Source organism: Salvelinus fontinalis, unplaced genomic scaffold (genome assembly GCF_029448725.1).
Source record: "Salvelinus fontinalis isolate EN_2023a unplaced genomic scaffold, ASM2944872v1 scaffold_0120, whole genome shotgun sequence".
In the NCBI taxonomy this organism is placed as follows: Eukaryota; Metazoa; Chordata; class Actinopteri; order Salmoniformes; family Salmonidae; genus Salvelinus; species Salvelinus fontinalis.
The window spans coordinates 160,001-185,623 of NW_026600329.1; the positions used below are offsets into that span (position 1 = coordinate 160,001).

At 45.5% G+C, this 25,623-nt stretch overlaps 2 protein-coding genes across 4 annotated transcripts in view; both read left to right on the forward strand.

Moving 5' to 3' along the window:
- The window catches only part of LOC129843337 (DENN domain-containing protein 1B-like), a 37,691-nt gene extending 27,237 nt beyond the window's left edge, over window positions 1-10,454 (forward strand). For all 3 annotated transcript variants that reach the window (XM_055911974.1, XM_055911975.1, XM_055911976.1), the window contains 9 exons: window positions 1,551-1,652; window positions 2,846-2,939; window positions 5,335-5,375; window positions 5,498-5,554; window positions 5,768-5,803; window positions 5,923-6,042; window positions 7,270-7,367; window positions 7,635-7,836; window positions 7,946-10,454. In XM_055911974.1, coding sequence (XP_055767949.1) covers window positions 1,551-1,652; window positions 2,846-2,939; window positions 5,335-5,375; window positions 5,498-5,554; window positions 5,768-5,803; window positions 5,923-6,042; window positions 7,270-7,367; window positions 7,635-7,836; window positions 7,946-9,118 — 1,923 coding nt within the window. In that variant the 3' untranslated portion in view covers window positions 9,119-10,454. The remainder of the gene's footprint in view (window positions 1-1,550; window positions 1,653-2,845; window positions 2,940-5,334; window positions 5,376-5,497; window positions 5,555-5,767; window positions 5,804-5,922; window positions 6,043-7,269; window positions 7,368-7,634; window positions 7,837-7,945) is intronic.
- A 7,533-nt stretch (window positions 10,455-17,987) lies between these two features.
- LOC129843338 (histone chaperone asf1b-B-like) lies at window positions 17,988-25,293 on the forward strand. Its single transcript, XM_055911977.1, has 4 exons — window positions 17,988-18,499; window positions 21,934-22,049; window positions 22,240-22,416; window positions 24,257-25,293. The coding sequence occupies exons 1-4, from the start codon at window positions 18,391-18,393 to the stop codon at window positions 24,461-24,463; spliced, it is 609 nt and encodes a 202-aa protein (XP_055767952.1). The 5' UTR covers window positions 17,988-18,390; the 3' UTR covers window positions 24,464-25,293.
- Window positions 25,294-25,623: the final 330 nt, after the last annotated feature.

Genomic DNA, 25,623 nt, shown 5'->3' on the forward strand with positions numbered 1-25,623 from the left:
AATACGGCTAGAACAACAATATTCTGGAATACTCTGGGACCACGGTTAGAACGGTAATACTCTGGAATACTCTGGGAACACGGCTAGAACAATAATATTCTGGAATACTCTGGGAACACGGTTAGAACAATAATACTCTGGAATGTTCTGGGAATACGGTTGGAACAATAATACTCTGGAATGCTCTGGGTACACGGGTAGAACAATAATACTGTGGAATGTTCTAGGAACACGGTTAGAGCAATAATACTCTGGAATACTCTGGGAACACGGCTAGAACAATAATATTCTGGAATACTCTGGGAACACGGTTAGAACAATAATACTCTGGAATACTCTGGGAACCCGGTTAGAACAATAATACTCTGGAATGCTTTGGGAACCCGGTTAGAACAATAATACTCTGGAATGTTCTGGGAATACGGTTGGAACAATAATACTCTGGAATGCTCTGGGTACACGGGTAGAACAATAATACTGTGGAATGTTCTAGGAACACGGTTAGAACAATAATACTCTGGAATGTTCTGGGAACACAGTTAGAACGGTAATACTCTGGGAACACGGTTAGAGCGGTAATACTCTGGAATACTCTGGGAACACGGTTAGAACGGTAATACTCTGGAATACTCTGGGTACACGGTTAGACCGATAATACTCTGGAATACTCTGGGAACGCAGAAAGAACAATAATACTCTGGAATGCTCTGGGTACACGGTTAGAACGGTAATACTCTGGAATGCTCTGGGTACACGGTTAGAACGGTAATACTCTGGGAACACAGTTAGAATGTAATACTCTGGAATGCTCTGGGTACACGGTTAGAACGGTAATACTCTGGAATGCTCTGGGTACACGGTTAGAACGGTAATACTCTGAAATAGTCTGGGTACACGGTTTGAACGGTAATACTCTGGGAACACAGTTAGAACGTAATACTCTGGAATGCTCTGTGTACACGGTTAGAACGGTAATACTCTGGAATGCTCTGTGTACACGGTTAGAACGTAATACTCTGGAATGCTCTGGGAACACGGTTAGAACGGTAATACTCTGAAATAGTCTGGGTACACGGTTAGAACGGTAATACTCTGGGAACACAGTTAGAACGTAATACTCTGGAATGCTCTGTGTACACGGTTAGAACGGTAATACTCTGGAATGCTCTGGGTACACGGTTAGAACGTAATACTCTGGAATGCTCTGGGTACACGGTTAGAACAATAATAATCTGGAATGCTCTGGGAACGCAGTTAGAACAATAATACTCTGGAATGCTCTGAGAACCCGGTTAGAACAATAATACTCTGGAATACTCTGGGTACACGGTTAGAACAATAATAATCTGGAATAATCTGGGAACGCAGTTAGAATAAATAACATTAAAATACAATAACGTGCAGATGCTTTTTACTCTGTATTTAATAATATTGTAGAATACTCTATAATACTGTATATAAAGACACCTGTTTCAATAAAGTGTCTTCTCTTCACCATCTCTCTCCCTCCCTCCCTCCCTCCCTCCCTCCCTCCCTCCCTCCCTCTGTAGAATGGTCAGGTCATGTTCTGTGAGGAAGTGTTCCTGGACCACAGGTCTCCCAGTATGAGACAGTTCCTACAGAGTGCTGTCCATCTGCAGCTCTTCAAACAGGTACCTGTGTGTGTGATGTGGTGTGTGTGTGTGTGTGTGGTGTGTGTATATCAGTATGAGTGCCCTCCTCCTCCTGCAGCTCTTCCAACAGGTGAGTTCATCTCAAGACAGGACGCTGCCCTCTGCTGTTCTGGGGATGCCATAACAAAACAAACATGAGAACAAGTAGCACACACACACATGCGGATATCAAATGTCCTCGTGGAATGGAGGTGTAAAACAAACAAGAAAAACAGGTCAACATACAAACATCAAAAGGTCATTTGTAGTCTAGATGTCTGACCATCAGCAAAAGAGAATAATCCACATTCTGCAATAATCCACATTCTGTAATAATCCACATTCTGCAATAATCCACATTCTGTAATAATCCACATTCTGCAATAATCCACATTCTGCAATAATCCACATTCTGCAATAATCCACATTCTGCAATAATCCACATTCTGCAATAATCCACATTTTGCAATAATCCACATTTTGCAATAATCCACATTCTGCAATAATCCACATTCTGCAATAATCCACATTCTGCAATAATCCACATTCTGCAATAATCCACATTCTGTAATAATCCACATTCTGTAATAATCCACATTCTGCAATAATCCACATTCTGCAATAATCCACATTCTGCAATAATCCACATTCTGTAATAATCCACATTCTGTAATAATCCACATTCTGTAATAATCCACATTCTGTAATAATCCACATTCTGTAATAATCCACATTCTGCAATAATCCACATTCTGCAATAATCCACATTCTGCAATAATCCACATTCTGCAATAATCCACATTCTGCAATAATCCACATTCTGCAATAATCCACATTCTGTAATAATCCACATTCTGTAATAATCCACATTCTGTAATAATCCACATTCTGCAATAATCCACATTCTGTAATAATCCACATTCTGTAATAATCCACATTCTGTAATAATCCACATTCTGTAATAATCCACATTCTGTAATAATCCACATTCTGCAATACAGCTCCACTTCCTTAGGTGTTCATTGTCACAACATTTCAACCGTTATGTCTTTGTCCGGATGACAGAAGAAACAGTTCTACGTTTATTATTAGAAACATATTGATATTCAGTAGAATGATGTTTCCTCTGGGTTGAATAGGAGTCACTATGATGTACTAACGAAGCAGTTCATTGACTGGGTTTTGCTTTTCAGTTTATTGATGGACGTCTGGAGCTGCTGAACAGAGGGATGGAGCCAGACGACCTGTTTGAACAAGAGATGCTACAGTGTGGAACAGCAGAAGCAGGTGTCTGTCTGTCTGTCTGTCTGTCTGTCTGTCTGTCTGTCTGTCTGTCTGTCTGCCTGCCTGCCTGCCTGCCTGCCTGCCTGCCTGCCTGCCTGCCTGCCTGTCTGTCTGTCTGTCTGTCTGTCTGTCTGTCTGTCTGTCTGCGTGTGTTTAAGTCCTCACAAACCGATGCTGGCCAAACAGTCCAGTTTTCATCTATATTTTCCTTAGCTGTCTATTTACCACAACAAACGGATGCTGCCACTAAGCCCACACTCAACAAACTAAATAAGGCCATAGGCAAACAAGAAAATGCTCATCCTGAAGTGGCGCTCCTAGTGGCCGGGGACTTTAATGCAGGCGAACTTAAATCTGTTTTACCTAATTTCTACCAGCATGTCACATGTGCAACCAGAGGATTAAAATAAAATTAATTTACATTTACATTTAAGTCATTTATCAGACGCTCTTATCCAGAGCGACTTACAAGTACATACATTCATACTTTTTTTTTTGTACTGGCCCCCGTGGGAATCGAACCCACAACCCTGGCGATTTATTAAACTCTAGCCCACCTTTACTTCACACACAGAGACACATACAAAGCTCTCCCTTGCCCTCCATTTGGCAAATCTCACCAGAACTCTATCCTCCTGATTCCTGCTTATAAGCAAAAGCTAAAGCAGAAAGTACCAGTGACTCGCTCAGTACGGAAGTGGTCAGATAACATGGATGCTACGCTACAGAACTGTTTTGCTATTACAGACTGGATTATGTTCCTGGATTCATCCAATGGCATTGAGGAGTATTCCACCTCAGCCATCGGCTTCATCAATAAGTGCATAGACAACGTCGTCCCCACAGTGACCGTATGTACATATCCCAACCAGAAGTCATGGATTACAGGCAACATCCACACCGAGCTAAAGGCTAGAGCTGCCGCTTTCAAGGAGCAGGACACTAATCCGGACGCTTATAAGAAATCCTGTTATGCCCTCAGACAGGCAAAGCGTCAATACAGGACTAATATTGAATCCTACTACACCGGCTCTGACGGTCGTCGGATGTGGCCGGGCTTGAACATTCTTACGGACTACAAAGGGAAACCCAGCTGCGAGCTGCCCAGTGACACGAGCCTATCAGACGAGCTAAATGCCTTTTATGCTCGCTTTGAGGCAAACAACACTTAAGCATGCATAAGAGCACCAGCTGACGACTGATGCGGAGCCAGATGGATTACCAGGACGTGTACTCAAAGCATGCGCGGACCAACTGGCAAGTGTCTTCAATGACATGTTCAACCTCTCCCTGACCGAGTCTGTAATACCTACATGTTTCAAACAGACCACCATAGTCCCTGTGCCCAGGGAAGTGAAGGTAACATGCCTATATGATTACCCGCCGTGGCGCTCACGTCGGTTGCCATTAAGGTTTTTTGAAAGGCTGGTCATGAGTCACATCAACACCGTCATGCCAGACACCCTGGACCCACTCCAATTCACATACCGCCCCAAAAGATCCACAGATGACGCAATCTCAATCGCACTCCACACTGCCCTTCCCCACCTGGACAAAAGAAACACCTATGTGAGAATGCTGTTCATTGACTACAGCTCAGCGTTCAACACCATCATTAAGTTTGCTGACCACACAACAGTTGTAGGCCTGATCACCGACAACGACGAGACGGCCTATATGGAGGAGGTCAGAGACCTGACAGTGTGGTGCCAGGACAACAACCTCTACCTCAATGTGAGCAAGACAAACGGGGCTGATCGTGGACTATAGGAAAGGGAGGGCCGAAAAGACCACCATTAACATCGACGGGGCTGAAGTGGAGCGGGTCGAGAGTTTCGAGTTCCTTGGTGTCCACATCACCAATGAATTATCATGGTCCAAACACACCAAGACAGTCGTGAAGAGGGCACGACAACACCTTTTCCCTCCTCAGGAGACTGAAAAGATTTGGCATGGGTCCCCAGATCGTCAAAAAGTTTTACAGCTGCACCATCGAGAGGATCCTGACCGGTTGCATCACCACTTGATATGGCAACTGCTCAGCCTCAGACCGCAAGGCGCTACAGAGGGTAGTGTGTACGGCCCAGTACATCACTGGGGCAAAGCTTCCTGACATCCAGGACCTCTATACTAGGCGGTGTCAGAGGAAGGCTATGCATAGTCACTTTACAAATTACCTCGATTAACCTGCACCCCCCCCCCGCACATTGACTCAGTACCGAAGGCCCCAAAAAATGTCAAAGACTCTAGTCACCCAAGTCATAGACTGTTCTCTCTGCTACTGCACGGTAAACGGTAGCAGAGCACCAAGTCTAGGACCAAAAGGCTCCTTAACAGCTTCTACCCCCAAGCCATAAGACTGCTGAAAAATGAATAACTCTCTCTCTCTCTCTTTCAGGAAGCACCAAAGCCTATCATCAACTGGTGGGCAACCTGAAGGTAAGAACTTACAGTGTTCTGTCATTTACACAACACACATATCTTACACTTACTTGCTATTGGTTAAATAATGTCTCAAGTGTTCTGATTGGTCTGTCTGATTATTTTTTCTCTGTTGGTAGAAAGGGGGAGGAGCTCTCATCCTTAACGTCAAGTCTAAGACTCACATGTACAAGTCGGTAAGTGCGTAGTCTGTGTGTGTGTGTGTGTGTGTGTGTGTGTGTGTGTGTGTGTGTGTGTGTGTGTGTGTGTGTGTGTGTGTGTGTGTGTGTGTGTGTGTGTGTGTGTGTGTGTGTGTGTGTGTGTGTGTGTGTGTGTGTGTGTGTGTGTGTGTGTGTGTTCCCTTAGTGAAATATGGTTTCCTACTAATTATTTTGTGTCTTTTCTTTCAGGCCAAACGTGGCTTGAGGAACTTTCTATCACCAAAGGTATGTGTTGTTGTTGTTTATTTTGTTTTGTAGTGTGTGTGTGTGTGTGTGTGTGTGTGTGTGTGTGTGTGTGTGTGTGTGTGTGTGTGTGTGTTCATCCTCTCTCTATATATGTGCAGGAGCAGGTTGAGATTCTGTCTCTTAAGAGAGGCAACTCCGTGTCCGGAACACACACACACCGCCGCAAACAATCAGACTGCCTTCAGAGCCGTTTACCAATCACACAACACTTTGGGAAGGTAAGACCTCCCTCTATTACCAATCACACAACACTTTGGGAAGGTAAGACCTCCCTCTATTACCAATCACACAACACTTTGGGAAGGTAAGACCTGCCTCTATTACCAATCACACAACATATTGGGAAGGTAAGACCTGCCTCTATTACCAATCACACAACACTTTGGGAAGGTAAGACCTGCCTCTATTACCAATCACACAACACTTTGGGAAGGTAAGACCTGCCTCTATTATCAATCACACAACACTTTGGGAAGGTAAGACCTCCCTCTATTACCAATCACACAACACTTTGGGAAGGTAAGACCTCCCTCTATTACCAATCACACAACACCCTGGGAAGGTAAGACCTGCCTCTATTATCAATGTATTTATAAAGCCCTTTTTACATCAGCAGATGTCACAAAGTGCAGTACAGAAACCCAGCCTAAAACCCCAAACAGCAAGCAATGCAGATGTAGAAGCACGGTGGCTAGGAAAAACTCCCTAGAAAGGCAGGAACGTAGGAAGAAACCAGGCTCTGAGAAGTGGCAAGTCCTCTTCTGCCTGTGCCGGGTGGAGATTATAACAGTACATGGCCTTTTAAGGCAAGATTGTTCTTCAAGATGTTCAAACGTTCATAGACGATCAGCAGGGTCAAATAATAATCACAGTGGTTGTGGAGGGTGCAACAGGTCAGCGCCTCAGGAGTAAATGTCAGTTGGCTTTTTATAGCCGACCATTCAGAGGTCGAGACAGCAGGTGCGGTAACAGGTTAGAGTGTCCTAGCCGCAGGCAGAACAGTTGAAACTGGAGCAGCAGCATGACAAGGTGGACTGGGGACAGCCAGGAGACATCATGCCAGGTAGTCCTGAGGCATGATCCTAGGGCGCAGGTCCTCCGGGAGGGAAGGGAGAGGGGGAAAGAGAGAGAATTAGAGGGAGCAGAATTAAATTCACACAGGACACCAGATAAGATAGTAGAATTACACCATATTTAACAGACTGACCCTAGCCACCCCTGCACATAGACTGTTGCAGCATAGATACTGGAGACTGAGACAGGGGTGGGTCGGGGGACATTGTGACCAATCACTGGAGGTAGAAGTTAATCATCACCACATATCTAGGATTGGATTATTCAACCCACCAATCATAAACTGAACCTCTTCTATTGTGATGATTTTGCTATGTCTTGCTGTGTCGCATTATGTCATGCCTATGTCTTGTTCTGTCGCGCCATGTCAGTCTCGTCCCCGTCGTCCAGTTAACAAACAAGGCTGTCTCCTTGACGACGAGAACACACAAGAGAACAGAGACACCTGGGAAGAAGACTGGCAGGACAGGTGAGAGAGAGAGGGAGAGGGAGAGAGAGAGGGCGGGAGAGTGAGAGTTAAGAGTATGAATGAGAGACAGGAAGAGAGAGGGTGGTGAGTGAGTGAGTGAGTGAGTGAGTGAGTGAGTGAGTGAGTGAGTGAGTGAGTGAGTGAGTGAGTGAGTGAGTGAGTGAGTGAGTGAGTGAGTGAGAAAAAGAGAGAGGGTGAGTGAGTCAGAGACACAGACTGAGTCAGAGAGTGATGGAACCAAAATGTTCATCCATATGTGTGTGTCAGTGCTGTCTCAGGCCCTGTGGCAGACCCAGAGCTCCAGGAGGAGGAGGGGGGAGACTCAGGTATGTGTGACCCAGAAGAGATGGACCTCCTGGGGGAGATCTTTGACACGCTGAGTGCCCGGAGCTCCCATGACCGCGGCCTGCTCTACGGGACACGAAGTCTAGACCTGTTTGGACCTGATACTACTGACTACATCAGACAGGTGAGGACAGCACATGACAGGTCACACACACACGGAAACAGCACACTGACACACACACTCGGAAATATCCCAGACACAGACCTCATCTCCTCACCCTGTGTGTCAACAGAGGGGCCTGGCCACTCCCAGTCAGGAGAGTCTAGGTGTGTCCATCGGTGGGAGTGGCAGTCTGCACAGCTGGAACCAGGAGGAGGGGCTACATTACATGGGGGAGGGGCCAGAACAGACAGATGATTCTGATTGCCTAGGAGAGGGACAGGCGTTGTCAGAGGAAGCATCAGAAACACCTCAAGGAAGAAGAGAGGACGGGAGGAGAGAGGACGGGAGGAGAGAGGAGGGAAGGAGAGAGGATGGGAGGAGAGAGGAGGGAAGGAGAGAGGAGGGAAGGAGAGAGGGTGGGATGAGAGAGGATGGGATGAGAGAGGAGGGAAGGAGAGAGGAGGGGGTGGAAAAGGGGTTGGTGGAGGCAGAGGAGCTTAAAGAGAGGAAAGAGGTGGGGATGGAGAGATGGAATGTTCTGAGGCAAGGAGGGCAGGATGATCAACAGATGGAGGAGAGGAAGAGGGATGAAGACATCACTATGGAGCCAAAGATTCAATCTGAATGTGTGGATGAGATTGGGAAGCAGAAAGAAGTGGAGGGAGAGAAAGGGAGAGAGAAGATGCAGAATGACAGAGGTAAAGACCAGCAACAAGAAGATGAGAACCAGGGGCAGGAGAGAGGCCCCAAGACACCAGGAGAATTACCCAGGAACAGAGGCCCAAGGCCGGGTACTGAGTCTAGGGCCGGGGCCGGGGCAGTGGAGGACAACCAGGAAGAAGGAGACAGACTCACCCCAAAAACCACTGCTTTTCCTGGGCCTGAGAACGGCACAGCAACCAGTGCTTCTAAACAACCCCTGGGTCAGCTAGAAAGAGAAGAAAAGGGGGAGGAAATAGAGGTGGGACCCACACCCCTTTCTCCCAGTGTTCCATCTGCTGTAGCACTGTTCCAGTCACCGGCCTCCGTGCAAACCCTCCATGGGAAGGCCCAGACCAGGGGGTCGCCTAAACCCAGTAAGCCCAGCAACACACCTCGGACCTGGGACACTATACAGAAGAGCTGCCCTCAGGAACCCAACAACACCCAGGTTTCACCAAATGAGAGAGCTGGACCTGTCACAGCCACACCTGTCCTGACTACGCCTATAAATAACCAATCAGAACCAGGGGGGAACGCCACAGCGCAGGAAGACCCGCCCCCTGTCAAGGTGTCTGAGCTGAAGAAGAGATTTGAGGCTTGATGATTGGTGCAGGACTGTTTGAGTGGTGCATAGCTCAGCCAATGATTTTGCTGTTTTCAAAGACTGAGGGACTTGCTGAGTCAGAGAAGAAATTGGGATGGGAAGTGAAACTCAGGAACATGAAGCGCTCTGAATGTTGCAAGTAGAAATAGAATGACTAGAATTGACACACTCCCATATTCTAACCGACAGACAGTAATTCCGGTTCTACACCACACATTTCTATCTGAACATTCTGTAACGTTCTCATACAGGTCTATGATGTAATGCATAAGGCCAGAAGTTTTTCTCAGGGTGTATTCACTTGGAAGAAAACGGAACCGAACGGGAAGGGACCGTTCTGAATCTTTCCAATAGAAACTCTCATTTTCGTTGGAAAATATTTTCAGTTTGGATTAAACTGTTACCATTGCAAAACGTTTTGACACAACGCTAAACATTTTGCTACATTGTGCGACTATTGAATATCAGTGGTGGAAAAAGTAGCCAATTGTCATACTTGAGTAAAAGTATAGATACCTTACTAGAAAATGACTCAAGTATAAGTCACCCATTAAAATTCTACTTGAGTAAAAGTCTAAAAGTATTTGGTTTTAAATGTACTTAAGCATCAAAAGTAAAAGTACAAACCATTTCAAATTCCTTATATTAAGCAAACCAGACAGCACCATTTTCTTTACAGATAGCCAGGGGAACACTCAGACATCATTTACAAATAAAGCATTTGTGTTTAGTGAGTCCGCAAGATCAGGTAGTAGGGACGACCAGGTATCTGGATCCTCTTCATAAGTGTGTGAATTGGACCATTTTCCTGTCAAAATGTAACGAGTACTTTTCGATGTCAGGGAAAATGTATGGAGTAAAAAGTACATTATTTTCTTAAAGAATGTAGTGAAGTAAAAGTTGCCAAAAATAGTAAAGTAATGTGGGGATACCAACAAAAAAAACTTAAGTAGTACTTGAAAGTATTTTTACACCACTACTGAATACGCCCCTGATCATGTCACATGACATCCAGGATCCAGTTCTGTCCGATCCCTCTGACTGATGTCGCTGGTTGTAATGTCCTTAGATGACCAGCAGGTGGGGCTTGTGGAACATGAACACATTAACTCAACGCACTGAATATACACCTGTAGATTTTTTTTTTTTTTTTTACTAAATCAAGTATTTTTCTCCTGGATGATATTAAAATAATAAATGGAAGTTTTATACTTTTTGAGAGGAGTTTTATTTTTTTCACATGGATAATATCATCAGAAGTGCATTAGAAATCATTCATTGTGTCTTAGCTCACCATTCTTCATTTTCAAGATATAAAAAAACACACACACACACACACACTAATGTTTTATACAAGGGATAAACTTAATTCATGGTTTGTATACAAGTAACAGTATAACTGCCATAATAAAGAGAGACATTTTGCATATAGAGTAACTTTTAAATTCCCTTTCCTCTGTATGACTGACCTAATCAACAACTAGTCCACCTACAGGTAAACATGTCAACAACTAGTCCACCTGCAGGTAAACATGTCAACAACTAGTCCACCTGCAGGTAAACATGTCAACAACTAGTCCACCTGCAGGTAAACATGTCAACATCTAGTCCACCTACAGGTAAACATGTCAACAACTAGTCCACCTGCAGGTAAACATGTCAACAACTAGTCCACCTACAGGTAAACATGTCAACAACTAGTCCACCTGCAGGTAAACATGTCAACAACTAGTCCACCTACAGGTAAACATGTCAACAACTAGTCCACCTGCAGGTAAACATGTCAACAACTAGTCCACCTGCAGGTAAACATGTCAACAACTAGTCCACCTGCAGGTAAACATGTCAACAACTAGTCCACCTGCAGGTAAACATGTCAACAACTAGTCCACCTGCAGGTAAACATGTCAACAACTAGTCCACCTGCAGGTAAACATGTCAACATCTAGTCCACCTACAGGTAAACATGTCAACAACTAGTCCACCTGCAGGTAAACATGTCAACAACTAGTCCACCTACAGGTAAACATGTCAACAACTAGTCCACCTGCAGGTAAACATGTCAACAACTAGTCCACCTGCAGGTAAACATGTCAACAACTAGTCCACCTGCAGGTAAACATGTCAACATCTAGTCCACCTGCAGGTAAACATGTCAACATCTAGTCCACCTGCAGGTAAACATGTCAACATCTAGTCCACCTGCAGGTAAACATGTCAACAACTAGTCCACCTGCAGGTAAACATGTCAACATCTAGTCCACCTGCAGGTAAACATGTCAACAACTAGTCCACCTGCAGGTAAACATGTCAACAACTAGTCCACCTGCAGGTAAACATGTCAACAACTAGTCCACCTGCAGGTAAACATGTCAACAACTAGTCCACCTGCAGGTCAACAACACACCCCTGACAGGGCATTCAGCATTCCCCTGTTGACACACTGATGTCAACATCAGCAGAGTTGGAGAAACTGGAGAGAACATGGCACATCCACCAGGCATGTTCAGGCATATTTAACAAGATACTTCATATACAGATACCTTTACACAATACATACAAAACATTGTTACCAATAACCCATTCTGGCTTCATGTACAGGGTAGAGGAGAGTGAGGCAATGGTAGTGACAGAGAGAGGGAGGAAAAGAGAGGGTGTGTGTGTGTGTGTGTGTGTGTGTGTGTGTGTGTGTGTGTGTGTGTGTGTGTGTGTGTGTGTGTGTGTGTGTGTGTGTGTGTGTGTGTGTGTGTGTGTGTGTGTGTGTGTGTGTGTGTGTGTGTGTGTGTGTGTGTGTGTGTGTGTGTGGTGTGTGTGTGTGTGTGTGCAGCATCCAGGCTAGAGTGCGTGTATCAGATGAGTCTCTCCTCCTTGGGCAGGGGCAGGCCTGGTCTCTCAGCCCCCCGTGGTCCTGTCTGTTTGCTCTCCTCCGCACTGGGCCGATACATTCCCTCCATCCTTCTCTTCTTCCTGATCACACAGCCCATCAGGGCCAGGGCCAGACACAGCAGTAGGGCCAGACCTGGGACTAACACAGACCACACCCCCCACGACGGCCTTGGTAACGACAGCACCATGTTCATGACGACGGGCCCTGAGTCAGAGAGAGAGAGGAGGGGGATGAGAGAGAGAAGCAGGTACACAGGCAGACAGATACACAGACAATAGGTAGACGGATGTCTCACTCACCTGAGGGTTAGAGGTGACACTGCTGGTCTCTGCTCTCACATCTGGACCAATGGGGACACAGCAGCCAGACTGACAGTGAGGGGTGCCTGTCTCTAGAGAGACAGAGTGTTGGAGAGCATCAATGAGCCAGGCCATATCAGTGAATTCAGCCCCTTTGAGGCTGAAACAGTGTCTCTAAACCGGGTCCAGAGACAGTCTGAAACAGTGTCTCTAAACCGGGTCCAGAGACAGTCTGAAACAGTGTCTCTCAAAGGGGTCCAGAGACAATCTAAAACAGTGTCTCTAAACCGGGTCCAGAGACAGTCTGAAACAGTGTCTCTAAACCGGGTCCAGAGACAATCTGAAACAGTGTCTCTAAACCGGGTCCAGAGACAATCTGAAACAGTGTCTCTCAAAGGGGTCCAGAGACAATCTAAAACAGTGTCTCTAAACCGGGTCCAGAGACAATCTGAAAAAGTGTCTCTAAACCGGGTCCAGAGACAGTCTGAAACAGTGTCTCTAAACCGGGTCCAGAGACAGTCTGAAACAGTGTCTCTAAACCGGGTCCAGAGACAGTCTGAAACAGTGTCTCTAAACCGGGTCCAGAGACAGTCTGAAACAGTGTCTCTAAACCGGGTCCAGAGACAGTCTGAAACAGTGTCTCTAAACCGGGTCCAGAGACAGTCTAAAACAGTGTCTCTAAACCGGGTCCAGAGACAGTCTGAAACAGTGTCTCTAAACCGGGTCCAGAGACAATCTGAAACAGTGTCTCTAAACCGGGTCCAGAGACAATCTGAAACAGTGTCTCTCAAAGGGGTCCAGAGACAATCTAAAACAGTGTCTCTAAACCGGGTCCAGAGACAATCTGAAAAAGTGTCTCTAAACCGGGTCCAGAGACAGTCTGAAACAGTGTCTCTAAACCGGGTCCAGAGACAGTCTGAAACAGTGTCTCTAAACCGGGTCCAGAGACAGTCTGAAACAGTGTCTCTAAACCGGGTCCAGAGACAGTCTGAAACAGTGTCTCTAAACCGGGTCCAGAGACAGTCTGAAACAGTGTCTCTAAACCGGGTCCAGAGACAGTCTGAAACAGTGTCTCTAAACCGGGTCCAGAGACAGTCTGAAACAGTGTCTCTAAACCGGGTCCAGAGACAATCTGAAACAGTGTCTCTAAACCGGGTCCAGAGACAGTATGAAACAGTGTCTCTAAACCGGGTCCAGAGACAGTCTGAAACAGTGTCTCTAAACCGGGTCCAGAGACAGTCTGAAACAGTGTCTCTAAACCGGGTCCAGAGACAGTCTGAAACAGTGTCTCTAAACCGGGTCCAGAGACAGTCTGAAACAGTGTCTCTAAACCGGGTCCAGAGACAATCTGAAACAGTGTCTCTAAACCGGGTCCAGAGACAGTATGAAACAGTGTCTCTAAACCGGGTCCAGAGACAGTCTGAAACAGTGTCTCTAAACCGGGTCCAGAGACAGTATGAAACAGTGTCTCTAAACCGGGTCCAGAGACAGTCTGAAACAGTGTCTCTAAACCGGGTCCAGAGACAGTCTGAAACAGTGTCTCTAAACCGGATCCAGAGACAGTCTGAAACAGTGTCTCTAAACCGGGTCCAGGGACAATCTGAAACAGTGTCTCTAAACCGGGTCCAGGGACAATCTGAAACAGTGTCTCTAAACCGGGTCCAGGGACAGTCTGAAACAGTGTCTCTAAACCGGGTCCAGAGACAGTCTGAAACAGTGTCTCTCAACCGGGTCCAGAGACAGTCTGAAACAGTGTCTCTCAACGGGGTCCAGAGACAGTATGAAACAGGGTCTCTAAACCGGGTCCAGAGACAGTCTGAAACAGTGTCTCTCAACGGGGTCCAGAGACAGTCTGAAACAGTGTCTCTAAACCGGGTCCAGAGACAGTCTGAAACAGTGTCTCTAAACCGGGTCCAGAGACAGTCTGAAACAGTGTCTCTAAACCGGGTCCAGAGACAGTCTGAAACAGTGTCTCTCAACAGGGTCCAGAGACAGTCTGAAACAGTGTCTCTAAACCGGGTCCAGAGACAGTCTGAAACAGTGTCTCTCAAAGCGGTCCAGAGACAGTCTGAAACAGTGTCTCTAAACCGGGTCCAGAGACAATCTGAAACAGTGTCTCTAAACCGGGTCCAAAGACAGTATGAAACAGTGTCTCTAAACCGGGTCCAGAGACAGTATGAAACAGTGTCTCTAAACCGGGTCCAGAGACAGTCTGAAACATTGTCTCTCAACCGGGTCCAGAGACAGTCTGAAACAGTGTCTCTCAACCGGGTCCAGAGACAGTCTGAAACAGTGTCTCTCAAAGCGGTCCAGAGACAGTCTGAAACAGTGTCTCTCAACCGGGTCCAGAGACTAGAGGTCGACCGATTAATCGGATTTGCCGATTAATTAGGGCCGATTTCAAGGTTTCATAACAATCGGTAATCGGCATTTTTAGACGCAGATTAAGGCTGATTACATTGCACTCCACGGGGAGCCTACGTGGCAGGCTGACTACCTGTTACGCGAGGGCAGCAAGGAGCCAAGGTAAGTTGCTAACTAGCATTAAACTTATCTTATAAAAAAACAATCAATCTTAACATAAATCACTAGTTAACTACAAATGGTTGATGATATTACTAGTTTATCTAGCTTGTCCTGCGTTGCATATAATCGATGCGATGCCTGTTAATTTATCATCGAATCACAGCCTACTTCGACAAACGGGTGATTTAACGAGCACATTCACGAAAAAGCACTGTTGTTGCACCAATGTGTACCTAACCATAAACATCAACGCCTTTCTTAAAATGAAAACACAAGTATATATTTTTAAACCTGCATATTTAGTTAACATTGCCTGCTAACATGATTGTATTTTAACTAGGGAACTTGTGTCACTTCTCTTGCATTCTGGGAAAGCAGAGTCAGGGTATAGGCAGCCGTTTGGGCCGCCTGGCTCGTTGTGAACTGTGTGAAGACCATCTCTTCCTAACAACGACTGTAATTAATTTGCCAGAATTTGACATAATGATGACATAACATTGAAGGTTGTATAATGTAACAGCAATATTTAGACTTAGGGTTGCCGCTGTTCGATAAAATACGGAAAGGTTCCCGTATTTCACTGAAAGAATAAACGTTTTGTTTTCGAAATGATAGTTTCCGGATTTGACCATAAGGGTCGTATTTCTGTGTGTTTATTATATTCTAATTAAGTCTATGGTTTGTTAGAGCAGTCTGACAGAGCAGTCTGACTGAGCGGTGGTAGGCAGCAGCAGGCTCGTAAGCATTCCTTCAAACAGCACTTTCCTGCGTTTGCGATCAGCTCTTCTCTGTGCTTCAAGCATTGCGCTGTTTATGACTTCAAGCCTATCAACTCCCGAGATTAGGCTGCCAAAGCTAAAGTGCCTATAAGAACATCCAATAGTCAAAGGTACATGAAATACAAATGGTATAGAGAGAAATAGTCCTATAATTCCTATAATAACTACAACCTAAAACTTCTTAACTGGGAATATTGAAGACTCATGTTAAAAGGAACCACCAGCTTTCATATGTTCTCATGTTCTGAGCAAGGAACTTAAACGTTAGCTTTTTTACATGGTACATATTGCACTTTTACTTTCTTCTCCAACACTTTGTTTTTGCATTATTTAAACCAAATTGAACACGTTTCATTATTTATTTGAGACTAAATTGATTTTATTTATGTATTATATTAAGTTAAAATAAAAGTGTTCATTCAGTATTGTTGTAATTGTCTTCATTACAAATATATATAGGGTGCCACTTGGGACACACCCCCAGTCAGAGATGAAACAGCACAAACACAGTGTTGGAGAGTCTGAACATTCCTAGCGGTGAGATCGTTAATGATCTGCTCTGGGTAAACAATAGTACACTGATCAACACTACACTGAAACCACGAGTTGCACAACATACAGGAAACGCACCGTATTTACTTTACTGTCCAAACAACCATTCCTAAACAGCCACCGTGTGACTAGAATCTGAATACGGAATAATGAAATGCATTATCAAGTAAGTTGAAGCAACTAATAAACTCTAGGACTAGACCCATTTAAAAAACGACCGATTCTTGATGCTTTATTTTAAAATCTGCTCAAACTGCAAATTACCATTCCATTGTACGGATCGCCTGTCAAAGTAACTATTTTAACTAAACTAATATTTGAATTCAGAGCGAAACCCAGCCACATACATACGTCATTTCAAAGCGCCGATAGAAGGAATGTCTGCCCAGCTGTTGGAATGCGACCGAGCCTGCAACACCTGTTTTCAGATGCATCAATTCTAACGCGTTGCAGTTACAAAGAAATAAAACCATCCCAAAACGGTCTAAACACGGCTTTCAGCATTCGAAGCTTATCAAGCTAAAGTTCCACTACTAAAACTAACCTAGGCCTACTTTAACTACTTGTCAATAACACTGCCGACACTATCAAGTCTGTACTACTATACGGACCTATCAAACAACACTGGCGATTGTTTCATTTAGGTGTTTTCCATGGACTTACCTGCTGATTACAATGAGCTATTTTCCGAAGTCAGTGGGCGGTATGAAACAGTAGTCCTCTTTGTGTAGACTGGCGATGTCCGAGGGCTACTTAGGAGATTTCGTGATTATCTTTAAAACTACATTCACGGTGTCAGCCCGGTAACTTCTCTACGACGCTCACCATAGCGTACCTGTCCATATGCAAATGAGGACAGTTGTCACATGTAGCGCAAGAGCCAATCAGTACCTAGTACCTACTACCAAATGATCGCCTGTCTCTGTCTCACTCGCTCATACACACACACACACCGTTGTGGAGGAAAAAACAGGCCTTCTGTAGTCTACATCTTTAACAAATAGTGTAAAACAGTGTCAGGGGGCTCTGGTCAAAACGAGTGCATTGTCTAAGTAACAGGGCGCTGACTAAAGGTAGACACCGTCTGTGAGTTCTATGCAGTTGCATAACTCATTGTAGCCTAATACAGAGGGAGTATGGACTGGAGAGGAGTTTTACCTTTTAGGATTCGGGAATATACTCTGGTAGAAACTGACCCGTCAATTCTGTACACAGTGACTGTCTGCCTAATTCAGCTGTAAGTATTGTTATGAAACAGGCAGGGAGTGCGGCTGGGACAGTCTATGTTCTGGCCCCAAGCCCAGCGCGCCATCGATTGTGAAACACAAGTATGCTCAAGTGGCAGAGTCAATATCAGCGTTTATAAACCAGGGTCGCTACAATATACACACATACAGACAGGGGGAGAACGGCTCGGCCGGGACAGAGCAGACGGAACGGCATCAAACACCTGGAAACCATGGAAACCATGGATTTGATACCATTCCACTGATTCCGCTCCAGCCATTACCACGAGCCCGTTCTCCCCAATTAAGGTGCCACCAACCCCCTGTGACACACACACACACACACACAAGCTGGTCTTTATTTAAGTCACAATCCTGAGTTTGTGTTTCAGCAGAGTGCAACATCATCAGCTAATAGACATGAACCACTCTCCTCAACTCATTGTTTAGTCATTTTGTTAATTGTGCAGCGTTTATGCTGCTAGTACTGGAGGCCTACTTTCTGCAAAATCTCAATCTGAACTATTCCCTCCCGTCACTAGATGGCAGCGTAAGGTTTCTCGTTCAACCATCCTCAGTTATACAGCCGGAAGAGAGAAGAAGAAACGTTGCTGGATTTCGTGACGTTCCGAGGACCATTTCCGAACACACTGGCGGGAGTGCGAATGTTATCCTCTAGCTACAAAATAACCGAAAACTACAAACAAAAAACCTGCCAAAGCAAGGTTTTGTTTAATTTATTTTGAAAACGAATCTACCAAGCAGGTGTTATATTGCAAGCAATTGAAATTGACAAAGTTTGCAGGAGAGAAGACGGTAACAACCATCAGAAGGACGCCATACACGTAAATCTTTAGTCAAAGAGACTGAATTGTTAACGTTGGCTAGTTTATTATTTTCCGTCCTGCCTTTATCTGCAACGTCAAGGGAGATAAACGAGCTAAATTCGATACATTTTCAAATTATTAATCTGCTACGTTTTCAAGACTACTGAAAAGAAATGGCTAAAGTTCAAGTGTTGAATGTCGCTGTGTTGGACAACCCAAGCCCTTTTGGGAACCCGTTTCAGTTCGAGATTACGTTCGAATGCATGGAGGATTTACCGGAGGGTGAGTGGTAACGTTATTCAGCTGCTAACTTGTTTTTTTTGTGTAAAATCTAGCAAACGTATGTAGATTACTAACGATAGTATTATTGTGTAATTATAATGTTGCTTACCGTTGCCTTTTAGGTGCAACAACAATTTACTTAAATGTATCTTTCAATTAACTTTACATGTATATGTTTATAGCTAACTACTTAGATAAATTCAAATATGTTGGTATTGTTTGAGTAAATCAGCTATTTGTGTTGACACTTCATCAGAATTTGGCGCCCGCGCGTATTGTTCGCGTTTCCGGTCCTTCTCTGACATCTGGGTGGACTCGAGCCGATTGGTGCGCTGACAGAGTACCATGTCAGACAGTGGAACTACTTACGAATAAATTGCGGGAAAAACGTATTTCTTCTCCTAGGTCATTTTTATAACCGATAAATAGCTATTTCCACTAACAAGAAGAAACCTATCATGCCCGCATTAAAGTGGAGGTGGTGGGACAACACTTAATGAGTGGTTGTGTCGGAAATAGCATTCTATTCCCTATATAGTGTAGTCTCTGAGCTTTATGGGACCTGGTCACAAATAGTGCACTAGTGAATAGATGGGTTTTAAACGTAGTGTGTGTGTGGTAAACTTAAATTAAAATCAAATTGTATTTGTCACATCTGCCCAAAACAACAGGTGTAGACCCGGCTCGCAACAATGTGTGACCCGGCTCGCAACAATGTGTGACCCGGCTCGCAACAATGTGTGACCCGGCTCGCAACAATGTGTGACCCGGCTCGCAACAATGTGTGACCCGGCTCGCAACAATGTGTGACCCGGCTCGCAACAATGTGTGACCCGGCTCGCAACAATGTGTGACCCGGCTCGCAACAATGTGTGACCCGGCTCGGAACAATGTGTGACCCGGCTCGGAACAATGTGTGACCCGGCTCGCAACAATGTGTGACCCGGCTCGGAACAATGTGTGGCCCGGCTCGGAACAATGTGTGACCCGGCTCGGAACATTGGGTCCTTTTCTTCCCAGCAACACCTTTAGGTCTCCCTTCCAGATGACCTCCTGGATGTTTAGACTGTTGGGCCTTTTAAAGCAGGCCTTCAGACTCCTCATTTCTGGCTGACCTACCCTTCCTCCAAGACTTTGATTTGTTGATTTTATATGGTTATTTATTTATGTATATATATATATATATATATATATATTATACACATTTATTTTTATGCGCTTTTATGCATTTTTGTATAATGAAAAGCATTTAACCATTTAAAAATATATATTATTATTATTAGACTTACTTACTGCCCATTTCCCAGTAATGCAGTTAAAAAGTAAGAACAATTTCCAAAAAAGGATATAGTAGCACAATAAAATAAAACATAACAAGACTATATACTAGGAGTATCTTTACCGAGTCAATGTGCAGGGGTACGAGGTAGTTGAGGTAATTTATAATAATAATAATAAACAGAGTAGCTGTGCGTGCGTTGGAGTGTCAGTGTAGCATGTGTGTTGGTGGAGTCCATTGAGTGTGTTGGTAGAGTCCATTGAGTGTGTTGGTAGAGTCCATTGAGTGTGTTGGTAGAGTCCATTGAGTGTGTTGGTAGAGTCCATTGAGTGTGTTGGTAGAGTCCATTGAGTGCATAGAGCCGGTGCAAGAGTCTCAGTGCAATTAAAAGTGGGGTCAATGTAAATATTCAGTGTAGCCATGTGATTAACTGTTCAGCAGACTTATGGCTCAGGGGTAGAAGCTGTTCAGGTGCCTTATGGCTCAGGGGTAGAAGCTGTTCAGGTGCCTTTTGGATCTAGACTTGCCGTGCGTTAGCAGAGAGAACTGGGTGGCTGGAGTCTTTGACCATTTTTAGGGCCTTCCTCTGACACCGCCTGGTATAGAGGTCCTGGATGGCAGTGAATTCGGCCCCAGTGATGTACTGGTCCTTACGCACTACCCTCTGTAGCGCCTTGCGGCCGGATGCCAAGCAGTTGCCATACCAAGCAGTTGCCATACCAAGCAGTTGCCATACCAAGCAGTTGCCATACCAAGCAGTTGTCATACCAAGCAGTTGTCATACCAAGCAGTTGTCATACCAAGCAGTTGCCATACCAAGCAGTTGCCATACCAAGCAGTTGCCATACCAAGCAGTTGTCATACCAAGCAGTTGTCATACCAAGCAGTTGTCATACCAAGCAGTTGCCATACCAAGCAGTTGTCATACCAAGCAGTTGTCATACCAAGCAGTTGCCATGCCAAGCAGTTGCCATGCCAAGCAGTTGCCATGCCAAGCAGTTACCATACCAAGCAGTTACCATACCAAGCAGTTGCCATACCAAGCAGTTGCCATGCCAAGCAGTTGCCATGCCAAGCAGTTGCCCTACCAAGCAGTTGCCCTACCAAGCAGTTGCCCTACCAAGCAGTTGCCATACCAAGCAGTTGTCATACCAAGCAGTTGCCATACCAAGCAGTTGCCATACCAAGCGGAGACGCAGCCAGTCAAGATGCTCTCAATGGTGCAGCTGTAGAAGTGTTAGAGGATCTGAGGGCCCAAGCCACATCTTTTCAGCCTCCTGAGGGGGAAGTGGCTTTGTCGTGCCCTCTTCACAACTGTGTTGGTGTGTTTGGACCATGATAGGTCCTTAGTGATGTAGACACAGGAACTTGAAGCATTTCCTGTAGTCCACAATCATCTCCTTTGTCTTGCTGACGTTGAGGGAGAGGTTGTTGTCCTGGCACCACACTGCCAGGTCTTTAACCTCCTCCCTATAGGTTGTCTCGTCGTTGGTCTCAGGCCTACCACCGTCGTGTCGCTGGGAAACTTAATTATGGTGTTGGAGTCGTGAGGCCATGCAGCCATGGGTGAACAGGGAGTACAGGAGGGGACTGAGCACGCACCCCTGAGGGGACCCCGTGTTGAGGATCAGCATGGCGGATGTGTTGTTACCTACCCTTACCATCTGGGGGTTGCCTGTCAGGAAGTCCAGGATCCAGTTGCAGAGGGAGGTGTTTAATCCCAGGGTCCTTAGCTTAGTGATGAGCTTTGAGGGCACTATGGTGTTGAACGCTGAGCTGTAGTCAATTAACAGCATTCTCACGTAGGTGTTTCTTTTGTCCATGTGGAAAAGGACAGTGTGGAGTGCAATAGAGATTGCATCATCTGTGGCTCTGTTGGGCCGGTATGTGAATTGGAGTGGGTCCAGGGTGTCTGGCATGACGGTGTTGTTGTGAGCCATGTCCAGCCTTTCAAAGCACTTCATGGCTACAGATGTGAGTGCTACGGGGCGATAGTCATTTATGCAGGTTACCTTAGTGTTCTAGGGAACAGGGACTATGGTGGTCTGCTTGAAACATGTAGGTATTACAGACTGGGTCAGGGAAGTTAATGTGTGTGTGTGTGTGTGTGTGTGTGTGTGTGTGTGTGTGTGTGTGTGTGTGTGTGTGTGTTTAGACCTGGAGTGGAAGATCATCTATGTGGGCTCAGCAGAGAGTGAGGAGTATGATCAGACTCTGGACTCAGTTCTGGTCGGACCGGTACCGGCAGGCAGACACATGTTTGTGTTCCAGGTGAGACACACTGAGGGACTGATACACACACCCCTCCATCTCTCTCTATAGTTCTCTCCTCCCTCTATCTCTTTCTTCTCCTCCCACCTCTCCTTCCTCTCATCAGATCATCTCTTTATCTTCCCACCCTCTTTTCTCTCCTCTCCTCCTCCCTTTCTCCCTCTCATCACCCCATCTCTCTCTCCTCCAGGCGGATGCCCCCAACACCGGGCTGATTCCTGAGAGTGATGCTGTGGGGGTAACCGTGGCGCTCATCACCTGCACCTACAACGGACAGGAGTTCATCCGTATCGGTTACTATGTCAACAATGAATACACCGACCCAGAGCTCCGAGAGAACCCACCGGTCAAACCAGCCTACACACAGGTAATGCACACACACACACACACACACACACACCAAACTACACACAGGTAATACACACTGATACACACACACCAGACTACACACAGGTAATGCACACACACACACACACACCAGACTACACACAGGTAATGCACACACACACACACACCAGACTACACACAGGTAATGCACACACACACACACACCAGACTACACACAGGTAATGCACACACACACACACACCAGACTACACACAGGTAATGCACACACACACACACACCAGACTACACACAGGTAATACACACTGATACACACACACCAGCCTACACACAGGTAATGCACACACACACACACACCAGACTACACACAGGTAATACACACTGATACACACACACCAGCCTACACACAGGTAATACACACTGATACACACACACCAGACTACACACAGGTAATACACACTGATACACACACACCAGACTACACACAGGTAATACACACTGATACACACACACCAGACTACACACAGGTAATGCACACACACACACACACCAGACTACACACAGGTAATGCACACACACACACACACACCAGACTACACACAGGTAATACACACTGATACACACACACCAGACTACACACAGGTAATACACACTGATACACACACACCAGACTACACACAGGTAATACACACTGATACACACACACCAGCCTACACACAGGTAATACACACTGATACACACACACCAGACTACACACAGGTAATACACACTGATACACACACACCAGACTACACACAGGTAATACACACTGATACACACACACCAGACTACACACAGGTAATACACACTGATACACACACACCAGACTACACACAGGTAATACACACTGATACACACACACCAGACTACACACAGGTAATACACACTGATACACACACGCCAGACTACACACAGGTAATACACACTGATACACACACCAGACTACACACAGGTAATACACACTGATACACACACACACCAGACTACACACAGGTAATAAACACACACACGCCAGACTACACACAGGTAATACACACTGATACACACACACCAGACTACACACAGGTAATACACACTGATACACACACACCAGACTACACACAGGTAATACATACTGATACACACACACCAGACTACACACAGGTAATAAACACACTGATACACACACACCAGACTACACACAGGTAATACACACTGATACACACAGGTAATACACACTGATACACACACACCAGACTACACACAGGTAATACACACTGATACACACACACCAGACTACACACAGGTAATACACACTGATACACACACACCAGACTACACACAGGTAATACACACTGATACACACACACCAGACTACACACAGGTAATACACACTGATACACACACACCAGACTACACACAGGTAATACACACTGATACACACACACCAGACTACACACAGGTAATACACACTGATACACACACACCAGACTACACACAGGTAATACACACTGATACACACAGGTAATACACACTGATACACACACACCAGACTACACACAGGTAATACACACTGATACACACACACCAGACTACACACAGGTAATACACACTGATACACACACACCAGACTACACACAGGTAATACACACGATGATACACATACCAAAAAATCACAAAACATGAAAAATCAACGTGATGCAAAACAGGAAATGATTGTTGTAAAGGAATCGGTTCTTGTGAAGGATTCTCGCCACAGTTTGAAATCGGAAATAGACTATTTTTGGAATGGACTCCCAGCCTTGATCCCGTACCATAACCCTCCCCGTAACCCCCTCCTCCAGCTGCAGAGGAACATCCTGGCCTCTAACCCCCGTGTGACCCGGTTCCATATCAACTGGGACGGCTGTTCAGACCGGATGGAGGACAGTGAGAACGTAGACCCCTCCCCCAACAGCAGCAGCAGCAGCAGCGTGGTGCCCTCCTCCTGTTTAGCTGGCAAGGCGTTATCTGTAGGACTGATGTCTGGTAACTCTATGGACTGTCTGTAGAACACAGCCACCCCACCAGCATTGCCTTGCCACGTTCTACTCCAGCAGTGGCCAGTCTTTGGCAGGAAGGTTGAGTCACTGTTATAAACCAGCTGTACTGTAGGGTATACGGTCTCCCTCCTTCACACAGCAACACCTCTCTCTGTCTCTGTCTCCACTGGCACCCTATTCCCTCCATAGTGCACCTCCTTTTTAAACAGGGCCCTCTGCTCCAATGTAGTGCACTATCACAGAACAGGGTGCCATGTCAGACTCCTGATCCAAAAAGTCCTTTCCAACCGATCCCCGATCTGGGATTACTTCCAGGAAGGTAGGCCTCTAGAGGGCGACAGATGTCTAGGAAAAAGCCTCACCCTACAGGGCGACTCCAGGACTGTTCAGGCCTCAATTCCATTTCCATTCAGGAAGTACTCTAACTCCAATTCACATCAAGGCTTTTCAATGAAGAAAAATGTAGAATTGGAATTTGTTTTACTTACCGAATAGAATGTAAAAGGACTTGATCCCAAACCTGGTTATGTGTCCCAAATGTCAGTCTGTTCCCTACATAGTGCACTACTTTTGACTAGAGTTGTCCGGGGCCCATAGGGCTGTTGTCAGAAGTAGGGCACTATGTAGGGGGTAGGGTACCATTTGGGAGGCAACATGTGTTGTAGTTGGGTTGGGGGAGGGGTTTGGTTATGTCAATCATGTGACTGTTGTTATTTTACTGTATATACCTTTGATTCATTAGCGCTTAAGAGATGTCATGGTTTGTTTTGTATTTTGTTTTGCATTGTAATATTTGTGACAATGAAAGTAATAATAATAAACATGTGTTGTTTTTAAAAGGTGTGTAGTGAGTGTATTGTAAATACTGTGTTATGTTTTCAACTGGAGAGGTTACATCACTGAGAAGGTGAGTGGGGGAGTAGGGGGGAGAGGGGAGATTAGGAGGGGTGGAGAAGAGAGGCTTGCTAGAAGCTGTGAGCCTGACTGCTTCTCCCTCGCTGTGTTTCATTCATAAAATGCAGCAGGAGGAAGAGCTTCTCCACCATTTCACTATGAGACTTGCCTCATGTTGCTAAGCAACTGCATCGGAGGGGGGTGGGGGCTCTGCTCATTCGGGGCGGCAGCGTAGCCTAGTGGTTAGAGCGTTGGACTAGTAACCGGAAGGTTGC

Excerpts from the sequence above, each read along its gene's own strand:
- LOC129843338 (XM_055911977.1), top strand. The coding sequence starts at position 18,391 with ATGGCTAAAGTTCAAGTGTTGAATGTCGCTGTGTTGGACAACCCAAGC. Across the intron at positions 18,500-21,933 it reads CATGGAGGATTTACCGGAGG|ACCTGGAGTGGAAGATCATC; the intron begins GTGAGTGGTAAC and ends GTGTGTGTTTAG. Across the intron at positions 22,050-22,239 it reads GACACATGTTTGTGTTCCAG|GCGGATGCCCCCAACACCGG; the intron begins GTGAGACACACT and ends TCTCTCCTCCAG.